We start from the raw sequence: 12,618 nt of genomic DNA, 5'->3' as shown, positions 1-12,618 counted from the left end.
CTACATTTTAGAATTAGATAAATCCTATAAAATATTGCGAAAAATCAATTCATTTCAAGTGCTGACATTAGTCCCTGAGCCTGCAGGAAGTGCTTAATAAGCATCGGTCACTGGCACCACGACACCCCCACCACAAATGACGAGAAAGCCCTGCTGGAGCTGTGCTTGAGTCCAGTGATACAGCTGTTCCACCTTGTTTGCTTTTCAACTGTTGAATTGCACTGCTATACTGAATATAAACTATTTTCGCAGCTTAGGTGCACTGATGTGGGTGGAATACTATGAATAGTTGAATGGTTTATATAAAGTAGTTTGTATTACTGAGAAATATGCAAATGCAGTTATTTACCCACAAAATATATGAATACCGAAGCCACTGGCAATCCTATCACACACAGACAATCTCAGGACCTGCCTAGAACACCATGCTTTGTTCTTCACTTTCTGTTACAAAAACTGGATCATATTCACATTATTTTGTCACTTGCTGTTCCCTCACAGTCAATAATTTGTTTCACATTTTTCTCTAAATAACTCATTTCCATATTTTTATTGATGACTACACAATAAATCATCATTTTTCTTACTCTAACATTCACAGAATAAGGCACCATGATAAATGTTCTACATATATTATTTTATTTAAAGATTCTCAACATAAGATTAGTACTATTATTAGTTCCATTTAAAGATGAGAAACAGATTTAGAAGGTTAGGGACATTTTCAAGGTACCACATCTAGTAAACAGTAGAGCCAAAATTGAAACTGTCTTATTTCAGAGGCCAAATTCCAAAACCTAGATACTTTTCTGTTGCTTCTCATTATTTTTCTACAATAACATCTATTCCTAGGTATTTATTTTGTTTTAAATTTTTTTTTTTGCTCAACAGTGTTGCAATGACTATCTCTATATGTATGTATGTGTGTGTGTGTGTGTGTGCGCGCGCACACACACACTTTAATTGGCCAAGAATTCAGAGATAATAGCAATATGTGTTTATTTTAATACTTTTTGCTATTTCCAAATGTATTTCTGGATGAATTTGTTCTAAATACTTCTAAACTCCAATATGTTCAAGAGAAAAATCATGATTTGTAAAAAATAATAAGAAAAAAAATTGATGAAGTACACTTCCACCTTAATAAAGGCCAACTTGGCTCTCCAAAGTATAAAGTCACGTAGACATGTACTTCCACTAGCTGAAATCTAACTAATTCAACACTTATAAATCCAAAATCAAAGAAAAATATTTTTGCCATATAATCCATCATCCATATTTGAATCTGAATAAAATTTTAATTATTCACTACCCATTACTACCCCTAATGATTTCATACTTTTGGACTGGTTACCACTTTAGATTTGTGAACCAATTATCCATACTACCTCCCCTTGTAAAGCTCAGTTCCCATTTTCTTCTGTTCCCTTTTTTGTAACTCAATTCAAATTACCTTGCTAAATCTATTCGTATTACCGAGTTCTTATCTAGGGCAACCAGTATGAAGGCTGACGTGGTGGGAAATACCAAGTATAAGGCACTGGTATTAATAATCTCCTAAGAGATTAGAAACTAAGTGAAAAGAAGAAAACAATATATCATTAAGCTTGAGAAAAAATGATATGAAAAAGAAATTAAGAATGCATATTAATTAGGGTAATATAAAAATAAGGAGAACTATGAAATGGATCACAGAAAGAACGGACTGCCTCTGTTAGAAGAGCTTTGTCAATAATATTTTGGGAATTGAGACTTATTTATCTGATTGACATCTTGTTTCCTTCAAACAAACTAAAAGGCTACTAAAAGCTTATGATTCTCTAGTTCAGAAGGCTTCTCAAAGTATATCTGTCGGGTATAAGCACTCATACTTAGAAAGTAACTTTTAAAACATATTTAAAATTTGCCATGAAAGCATAGGGAAATCATGTAACATGGAATCAAAAAAGTCAACCAAATAGTACTTTAAACCAAAAATGCTACTATTGTACTGCAAGGCAGTTATAGAATAACATTAGTTGACTTAAATAAAACACTTCTATTCCATTAACCATGTTGTTTCTCTCTTCTCAAAGAGAAGCAGTGGCTGAAATCCAATCTGAAGTTCAAATATTTAAGGGGACAACATTAAAAACTAATATCATCAGGATTTTATTCACAAATAAGATATAAAAGTAAACAATACAGACTACAGTATACATGTTTTAGACAAGTTATAAAAATCTACTACTTGAGAAAAAGTGCATACACCACAGTGTCAACTCTTTATAAATATCCATGTTGAAGTGACATTACAAACTGGTAAACGATGACAGTTCTGTTTAGGTTCAACGTCTGAAGGGAGCAATACTCACGCAGAGACGATTTCCTCACCACTCACAAACTTTGCATAAGAAACTGCTTTGCGGTGTCCTTTGAACACCATGATTGGCTGTTTAGTGTTACGAAGATCATAGTAGTGGACACAGTGATCTAAAAAAAATGAAAAAGAAAGAGAAAAATTAGTAAATGAAGAAATGGAAAACAAAGCTAATTTTAATTAGTTTTGGTGTTTTCATCAAATGTTTCACAGACTACGTCAAACCTATAACAGCCAGAAAACTAAGAGCTGATTCATTTTCAAAGATAAGGAAGATACGGTGGGTTTTCTTTTTTGAACCTAGTAAAATACGGCTGCATTAAAAAGTGTATAGATACACATATGCCAACGTCAGTTTGAAGGGGAGTTCCAATAACATTTCCTGTGATCCTGGCTCTAGAAACAGAGTATCAGGGTTCAAAGTAACTGGAAATTTTAAAATGAATCCTTACATTTTGATGATTTTACAAAAAAGGTAATATAAATATTTGGGGCTCTGGCTAAACATAATGCTATATAATTTCATTCCTCACATTTGCTTTTTAAAAAAGACTTTGAGATATTGTATTTGAGACATATAATAAAAACTAAGCATAAAATTCAATGGTTTTCATTAAGTCTACGAAGTGGGGCAACCATGACCATAAATTAGTTATAGAACATTTTCTCATCCCAAGAAGATCCCATATGCTCATTTATCACCCACGACCCTGGACAATCACTTTATCTGTCTGTCTGTGAATCTGCCTTTTCTGGACAATTTATATAAACGGAATCATTACAGTATGTGGCTTCAATGTATGGCTACTTACACTTCACATAGTTTTGAAGTTCATCCATGTTTTAACATGTGTCGCCAGTTCATTCTTTTTTATTGCTGAATAATATCCACTGTATGGATATACCACATTTGTCTATCCACCTACCATTTGATGAATATTTGTCTCCTCCCCCCTTTTTTTGTTATCATGAATAATGCTGCTATGAACAATTACATTCAAGTCTTTGTGTGGACATGTATTCAGATCTTGGGTAGATACCTATAGTGTGTAATCATTGCATCATGTGATAATTTTGTGTTAAACTTTTTAAGAAACTGACAAACTGTTGTCTATACCATTTAACATTTTACATTACTCTCTGAGCAAGAAGGCTGTAGAGTATATTTATAATTTTCTTATTTATGAGAAAGAGTTCTTTGTGTATTCTGTATACTAATATTTAGTCATTTATGTGTTCTAAATATCTTCCCTAAATTACTGACTTTTTAAAAATTATTTCTTTGAGGTATTATTTGATGAACTAAAGTCTTAAATCTTATTATAGCCAAATTTATCCATTTTTCATTTATGGCTTATACTTTTTTTTTTATCTTAAACTTTCCCAGCCACAAGATCATGAAGATACTCTCTCTTATATTATCTTCTAAATGACTTATAGTTTTGCTGTTCACATTAGGTCATTCAATCACCTGGAATTGATTTTGTGTATTGCATGAGGTAGAACTACAATATAATTTTCCCATACCAACTTTCTGAGTATGAAAATTCCGTATTTCCCGAACTCCTATGCAATATAATCTTTGCCAGGTATAAAATATACACATACTTGTGAGTCTGTTTCTGCTTGTTTCACCAGTCTATCTATTCTTTTGCCAAAATAAAACTATTTTCATTTACCTTTCCTCATCCTTGTTTTAAATGTAACATAGTATTGCATTTTGAACATTTTAAGTACGCTGTTAATCCTTGCCTTTTATTTGGACCCATTAAACCATTTCCACTAACTATGATTAGAATATTTGAATTTCTATGAGCTTAAAAAAAATTATCCGAAATTTTCTATGCTTTTTTCCTCCTTCATTTTCTTGCTTTCTTTTTGATTAACCAAATATTTCATTCCTCGCCCCTATCTCAATAATAGTTTGGATTCTGTACTTTGGTTCTATTATTTTAATGGCTTCCCTTGAAATCATACCATATATTTCATACTTCCTAAGTGTTTGTAGTAACTACTCAATATTAGTTTCAAAACATGGATTTTGATGTCTGTTATAGTAGTAATAGCTGAATAAAAGACTGACTTTAAAATATCTCTGCATTTAATATATAAAATATCTTGTGAAGCTCATTTTTTAAAAGATTTAGCTAGAGTGTTATTTACAGGCTGGAAGGCAAGACAGACATTAAGAGATAAAAGATTTACTAGGTGCTTCTAAGATTTTAGATTCTAGCACTCTCAAAAGTATATTTTATTTATGACAAAGTAATAGAATAATTTGTTTCTTGAATACTGGTTTATGTATGCCACTTCCATTTGAGTTCAAATTACTTGGAAATTTGAAAATAAAATGTCCTTGATAGTCGCTTTTTCTCCTATTATCTATGTAGTATAGATAACTGAAACACATGTCCATGAATGCTGCATTAATCAAGATTTATTAAATATTCAGAAATTCAATTTATTTAAATGTGAAGAAAAAGACATCATCTTCACTAGCAACTACTACATAAAAGCAAAGCAGATTTATAAGCCTAACAAACCTAAAATGTTTACCATTACTTAAATGATGGGAAAATGTAGTAAAAGACACTCCAAACACGTATCTACCTTATTCAAGTTTCTCCATGTTAACTCTATAACATGAATTAAATTAGGTTTCATAGCTCCTTAAACTAAACATCAGCTTGTTAAGTTTAAAGGTATTAATTATACTTTAGTGACAGTGATTTGGGGATGGAAGGTGGAAAGTAGAAGGCAGTCCATAAACTGACTTTGGAGATCTAAAAATATTCTAAATTTTCATGTCTTATGTAATGTAGTTGGTCATGTATATATTGTTCTAAATAAAGAAAAATATTTATTGGCCTCCTCCTCAATAAACGCTATCTATGGAAAGAAACCTGTAAAAACTATTAACTACAGTACCTCTGAGGAGGTAGTTTAATAACATTTGATCTAAGGGAACTTAAGTTTTATCTGTAACAAATGAAAGTTGACAATGAAGATATAATATTGCACTATTGTATAATTAAATATAAATAATTTTAAATGTATGTAAATTTTTCAAAATGAAAAATGCATATGTAAGCCTCAGATAGCTTTACTAAGACACAAGAAATCTTTATGGAAGAAGCAGCTTTATAAAAATTCTTTTGAGTGAAAATTTTCAGAGTAAACAACATGAGCCACTTATAAAAAATATTGAAGCTGATCATGGAGGACTCAGAATTAATCCATATTCTTTAAGCAATGAGAAGTCACTGAAAACTTTAGATTAAGAGAAGTTAAACTGATATTTAAATATAAGTTCACCAACTAACAACTCCACCCTCCCCAAAAGGTTTTTTTCCCCTTTGAAGACTAAGAGTCATATGCCAAATAACAAAAAGTATTAAAAATGGGAGTAAATGGTGAACTGATTATTTACTGACAGTAACAAAGAGTTTACAGTAACCAAAATTAAAAATGTTTACTGATAACTTAAATAGAATATTTCAGAATTATTGTTTGTTCTAGAAACATTACTCCTTCTCAAGAATAGATCATTAGCATAAATGCCACTCCTGAATCAGAATTAAGCTAATTTTATATTTGATTTATAAAACTAATTTCTGGGAGAAGGGAAATCTGTTTATTATTTTGAAGAGAACACCTTAAGAGTACCCATATTTCCTATGTGTTACACTAATTACAGTTTTAAAAATTGTAAGATGCTTTTTAAAAGGTGATACTGTGCTCACAATACGCTAACTTATCTTTAAAAAACAGATTATTAATAAAAAAAAATCAAGGAGATTTCACAATGTAGAAGTTAAGTTACGGGTGTTAACTACTTCAGAAAATATCTAAGAAAAGAACACAGATATAGAAGACAAAGTTAATTAAGAGTAGGGTGATCCCTATGATTTATCTGCCCCATAACATTTTTGAGAATAAAAGAAAGCACTAATAGTAATTACGACAGTACAACAATTTGGATTGCTGGAAGCAAACCCAGACCTTCACTCACCCTAGTGAAGAAAAATACCTTAGCAAAAAATTTTTTGCTATTATAACAATACCTAACTTTTTGAGTACATACTGTGTTAGTATGTACTACGCGATGTAAGATTTTTTAATTTTCTTATTTACTGCCCCTAAGTGGGTAATCTGTGCATAGTAGGTACTCAATAAATCAACTGTTGAAGGATTTAATTGGTTTTCCTTAATAAAAGAAAAAAAAGATTCCTATGTTTGTACAATATAGTTTAATTGTTTAATAATGAAATACTTCTTAGAGTTTATGAAATTTAAATATATGAAAACAAAATTTAAACCTACAAAGAAAATGATTCGTTTTAAAATGGCCTTCTATCCTGGACATGTTACTCAACCAGCATCAAAAGAAGACAAATCTGCTTTCATTTCTTACCTGCACAGCCAAAAGCCAAATGGTATCTTGAAGAGGGGCTAAATTTAACACAACACACATTAGCCTTCGCCTCAATGCTTGCCACTGAGTTGTCTAGGTTGGTAGACCACAGCTTCACTGAAAGTAAAGAATAAAAACAAAAGGAAATAAACAGTACACTAGCAAATGTTTCCATAACCTAGAAAGTCTGCTTACTGCTACAGCTGTGTTTTCGTGCTAATCTAAAGTATTTTGGTTTACTAGGATGAAAAATGTTTAAAGTGAACAACTAAATTATCGAGAGAGCTTAGTTTCAAAGTTGGAGAACAATACAGATAATCAATGTATAATGAGAGGTAACAATCTCATAATAAAGGCCCACAACTAGGTTCATTCGCGTGATATATACTGAGATTTGTAATGATAAGGGAGTAGAAAGCTCACTGATCAGAGCAGGTCAGATATGAAAGCAGAAGTTGAAAAGTGAGCTATTATCTTGTAAGGACCAGAGCAACTGTCAAGTCATTTTGTACAAAAATGTCTTAGTAGACACTAGAATACACACATAAATTGCATTTTCAGGACATAAGTGGCAATCCTAATTGCATGACAGAACTTAATAACAAGCATTAACAATAACAACAAAAATCGGTCCCAATGTCCCATCTAGGACAATACCCAGGTGAGGTAGGTCCAGGTACTAGTGATTTTTTTTTAAAGTTCTCTAGGTAATTCTAATGTGCCTTTGGGGTTAAAAACCAATATTAGGGATGATGGCATAGTAAAATTTTATAATCTTTTGAGAAATACTAATACAGTAATCTGTAAATAGGAGTGAAAAAAGTAAAAATGGTTCCAACAATTACCTTCTGGCAGTTACTTGCAAAAAAGGAAAGGACAAAGAAATTAAGGCCACTAACTCTAAGGTAAAAGAAATCTGTTAAGAGGGCTTTATAAATATAATGGAGAGAAGAACCGGGCCAAACAAGACAGTAAGGATAACAAAGAAGAATGAATAATAAAGATAAACACACAAGAAAAAATAGAAGAGAGAGGTCAATTAAATTGGTAGAAAGAAATATAGAATTTTTGTGTTAAAACATGATAAACTTTATTAAAAGATTTTATTATCCATTGGAAATTTAATGTAATTCAGAATGCAGGGATGTCTAAACGTTTCAGCAAAAAAGGAAGTTCATTCAACGGTATATATTAAGAAATTGGTTATAAAAATGTTACCATATGGCACAAATCTAGAAAACATTATAATGAACACACTGTACATTTGTTTTTCTTTCATTCCAAAAGATAGAGACTTTTGTGCTCAGGTTATTTTTAGGAATGAGCAGTAATCACAAAGGACTGCTATGGGTTTCAATAAATATCTGCATCTCTAACACTAAAAGCAATGAAAGGGAGGGGAAAGATTCAAATAGTACCTTTTGCATCATCAGAACCTGAGGCCAAGAGTTTAGGATCCATCAAATTAAAGTCAACACTCCAACATCTCTTCTCATGTTCCTGGATGTAAAAGATAGATAAAGTAGTCTCAGACAGAATATAGAAAATAAATAAAGCAAAAACAAAACAAAAAACAAAAAAAAACCTTGATACCAACTTATGGCTCTGTGGGAAGGAGAGAGAACAGGCTATGAAAACAAAAGAGATGTAAAGTAGTTCCCAAACTTTTTATATATACATTTACTAAAATTATTGCTTTTGGGAAATCATCTACATTCTACAATGCAAGTCTGAGGAGAGGTGCTTCAGAAGGCATTCTTTGGTATTACACAGGTATAAAACAAAAACTGCTAAATAGTAACTTTCGATTTGTGATTACAAAGTATATAAAGCTCTACAATTATTAAGAAAAGTAAAAAATGTGATTCTTAAAACCAATAACTAGTATCCTTATTTACCTGATAGACCTTTGACCTCTGCCCTGTGAATCCGTCCCACAGGATGACAGTGCCTTCATAATCACTGCTGGCTAGCAGGTTCTTATGGTAACTACTCCAACTGATACAGCTGAAAGAAATATAGTTAAGCCTTACTTTATGTATATAAATAAGTGGATAGAAAGGGTTTTGATGTGTTAAGAAAGATCAGAACCCCTTTAAAGTGTTCTACATAAGTTTACGATTTTTCTGCTGACAATATCTTGAAAGAAACATATCAAATAATCCCGAGATTTTTCTATTGGAACTACCAAGTAACGACCCTTATCACTTTTCCCTCTGATCACTAGCTTGAAAAATGAATATGAGCCTACAGCCACCACATGTCATCTTTGACACATGAGGAGGAGAAGTCTAAGGATGAAGACAATAGAGGCCCAGGGGGACAAAGCACGCCGGGGCAGGATGACAGGGACCTAATCAGATTGTTTAGGATCCCAGATGCAGTTGTGCCAAGTCATATACACTAAAAAACTAGTTCAAATTGAGTTTCGGTTTACATTCAAAAAATCTTAACTAACAGAAGCTTTATGACTGAAATTCCAATTAAAAGCTTTAACAGTGAGTATTAAACTTTTAACATCTATGGTTTCTGCTATTTTCAAGTGCTCCAAAATGCTTTTGGTGAGACACGTATGTGAATCATGCATATAGTTAATCTAATGCATACTAAGGAAGAGGACACTTTGAAAACAATTAATCTAGATTACTTCCAAGTATATGGACATAACAGATTTTTGCTTTCTATTAGTTGCATTCATGCTAAGTTTCAGAGATTGGAAGAATTTATTTGCACATTTAAATATACTTACTAAAATTTCTGGGAGAAATTACATAGAACACTTAAGAGCTAAATGTTGGGTTTATACAAACTGAGCTCAAATTCCAGATCTGCTTTGGGTAATTTACTTCACTTTCATTACTGCTGTGCTCCAGACTGGTCTTAGGCATGCTTGCTGATTGATCCTTGCAGTTCTGAGGCCATAGCTTCCTGCCTTGAACAGCCTCCTCCACTGCCAAGGTGCCATAAAGTATTGCATTACGTGGACTTATTTAAAATACAATTTATAAAATAAGTCTTACTCTTATGGCCTCCGTTTTATAAATGAATAGCATGAAATGGTTAAAAGCGCATACTTTGGAACCAAACTAACTCTGAATCCTGGGTCCAACAAAGACTAGCTATGCAATCTTAAGCAAGTTAACTAACTTTTCTGTGCTTCAGATGAAATAGGGCAATAAAGGTAGAACTACCTCATAGCTCTGCTTAAGACAAAGCATTTAGGACAATGCCTGCCACATAAGAATTCAATAAAGTTATATCTTAATCATGTTGTTGTCGTTCCACTTAGAACAAAAACTATAAGATTCTCAGTGATGAGCACCACTGATGAATGAGCAAGCTCACAAATTATCAGGCCACCATTTTTATGAACGAATTAGAACACAAAAAGGAAAGCTATAACGAATAAATTATAGAAAGACTAATACTTGCTATATTATTAACATCATTAAAATGAGCATATACACATGTACTATATATGTCATTCATTCAGATAAATAAGGTACAAGGATGACTAGGAAATGTTCAAAGTTCTAAATAAATTTATTAGATGATTTCCTTACATCATTCTCTTTTAAGCCAGTGCTCATGAGACCAGTTTAGGGAGCTTATTTATAAAATGCAGATTCTAGAATTCCTCTAAGATTTTGGGGGTACAGATCAGAAATAAGGCCCAATTCCTGCATTTTTAACAGTAGTCCTGGTTTGAACACTGTTTAAAATGCAGTATTTTTATTGCATTTATCATGAACTCTAACCCCTCATACATGAAACTTAAATATTATGCCCTCAGTGAAAGCAGAACATTCTTGTGAAAAGAACTCTTAAAACTATGAACAATTGTAATATTTAGAGACATGTGCATGTCAGGTGGAAAATTCCTGACTTTCAGACACTATTCATAGGCTACAGTAAACCTTTTTTCAACATTCCATGAAAGGCCGACTACAACAAAGACCTTTACCTGATAAAGTTAAATAACTTTCCTTTGGCAAACTGGAAAACAATAACTAGTAACCCCCACAAGGGAAAAGCCACCAATATCTGTAAGAAAGGTATTCTGATGTATTCTCTGCAGGCAATTATAGCGCTCACCATGAATGAGTAAGAAGTCTCACAGAAAGGTAAAATAAACTCACGCTAATTATAGATGCTACTTGTTATATACACACTGCATTATGCCAAGAAAATAATATAAATACCTGATTTTGGAATTACAGGTCATTTCATTTTCAGGGTAATGAATATCCACTGCATCCTGAATGACTGTGCCGTATTCATAGACTTTAATCTTCTTTGTAACCCCAGCAATTGCGAAATAGTCACAATCTCGGTCAAATTCAATACTAAATGAAAAAATATATGCCTGGTCAGTAAGACTAGTCACCTAGCCTTGTGACGTTTACAATGACAATAATTCAGAATTTGCTTTTTTCTGTTTCTAAAGTGATTCTGACTATGAGGATAAGAGATCTACTTAAAATGCCCTCAAATTTTCTTAGGCTCTATGCCCAGATTAAGGCATTATCAAGACATATCAAATTACGAGTAGTGGGGAAACGTGCATAGTTACATGATTGTGCTTATAGATGATTTTCATGTTTCTAGAAACCTGACATGTTTTTCAATTCAGCTTTAGTAACCACATTACAACTTACCCAAGAGTCAAGGCTAACACGTTATACTGTAAAAGCAGTGAGGAAAGATTTAATGGTTTGCAATATTAAAAATATATCAAAAGACAATTACCAATTAGTCTTCTCACAAATTCCAGCTATTCCCCTTCCTACCATTTTGTGAGGATGACAGAATTTCACAGTATTTAATGTCACTATAATAAATGAATTAGTATGCAAGCGAAATTACTGAGTCAATCGGGGAGGGAGCGGCGATGGAGGGATGGAACACGCATAACAATGGCATCGTTAGATTATCATTACGTTTCTCCAACCCCACTTCTAACCTCCCAGTCAAGTATGATCTGACTTATGAACCCCCAGTACAGATTCCTTATGTCACAAACAAATAAGGGTAAAAACCAAAATTCTCCCTTCTTTTAGACTTACGTGGGAATTCACCCCTCTTATTTTCTATACAAGTTCTAAAATAAGTTACTTCAAAGCAAAGCAACCTTATTCACCCTCACAGAACTTAACTTGCAGCCTCAAAAAAGAGTTGCTATATAACCAGCAAGAAACCTAAGTGACCTAAAGGAATTAAGAGTGAAATGCATCATCATACAATGAGTTAAGCATCCTTTCTAGAAGCATAGCCATAAGGCTAGAGAATGCATAAGAATTCTCACTGATCTATCATTAATTACATAACAATAGCTAGTATTCACTGACCACTCGCTAACTATAACCACTGCACGTTTAACTTAGTTCTCATGATACCCGTATGAGTAGGTATTACTTTGTCCACATTTTACACATGAGAAAACTGAGGATTAGAGGTGAGGTAATCTGCCCAAAATTAGCCAGTTTATAAGTGCTAATACTCTGCATGTACCAATCAATCATTAAGTGCATACAAATACCTACACAACACACTTTTCTTTATAGATTATCTATGATAACCTTTTACAGAACAGTTAATGATTAATTAATAATTTAGCAATAAGCCTGCGGAGTTGATAAACAAAAAAACACGTTAAAAATATTTTCCATAAAAACACACATTGAGATGCTCAATACAGCTTTAAATCCTTAACCTTATACAAATTTTAAAGAAATTTCATCAAATGTCATCGTACAATTCAGCAAATGTTCCCTCCAATAAAATATGACTGTGTAGCAATATAATAGATTTATCTGTACAAAAACCTCAACTGAACTTCCACCTC

General features: G+C 32.5%; 1 protein-coding gene across 3 annotated transcripts in view; it reads right to left on the bottom strand.

Moving 5' to 3' along the window:
* COP1 (COP1 E3 ubiquitin ligase) overlaps positions 1-12,618 on the bottom strand; it is a 91,352-nt gene that overhangs the window by 19,169 nt on the left and 59,565 nt on the right. For all 3 annotated transcript variants that reach the window (XM_016154376.2, XM_016154378.2, XM_016154377.2), the window contains 5 exons: positions 10,976-11,119; positions 8,672-8,780; positions 8,192-8,273; positions 6,774-6,890; positions 2,355-2,472 (listed from right to left, as the gene is read on the bottom strand). In XM_016154376.2, coding sequence (XP_016009862.1) covers positions 2,355-2,472; positions 6,774-6,890; positions 8,192-8,273; positions 8,672-8,780; positions 10,976-11,119 — 570 coding nt within the window. The remainder of the gene's footprint in view (positions 1-2,354; positions 2,473-6,773; positions 6,891-8,191; positions 8,274-8,671; positions 8,781-10,975; positions 11,120-12,618) is intronic.

This window comes from Rousettus aegyptiacus, unplaced genomic scaffold (genome assembly GCF_014176215.1).
Source record: "Rousettus aegyptiacus isolate mRouAeg1 unplaced genomic scaffold, mRouAeg1.p scaffold_m13_p_17, whole genome shotgun sequence".
In the NCBI taxonomy this organism is placed as follows: domain Eukaryota; kingdom Metazoa; phylum Chordata; class Mammalia; order Chiroptera; family Pteropodidae; genus Rousettus; species Rousettus aegyptiacus.
This window is presented reverse-complemented; position numbering and strand designations above follow the sequence as displayed.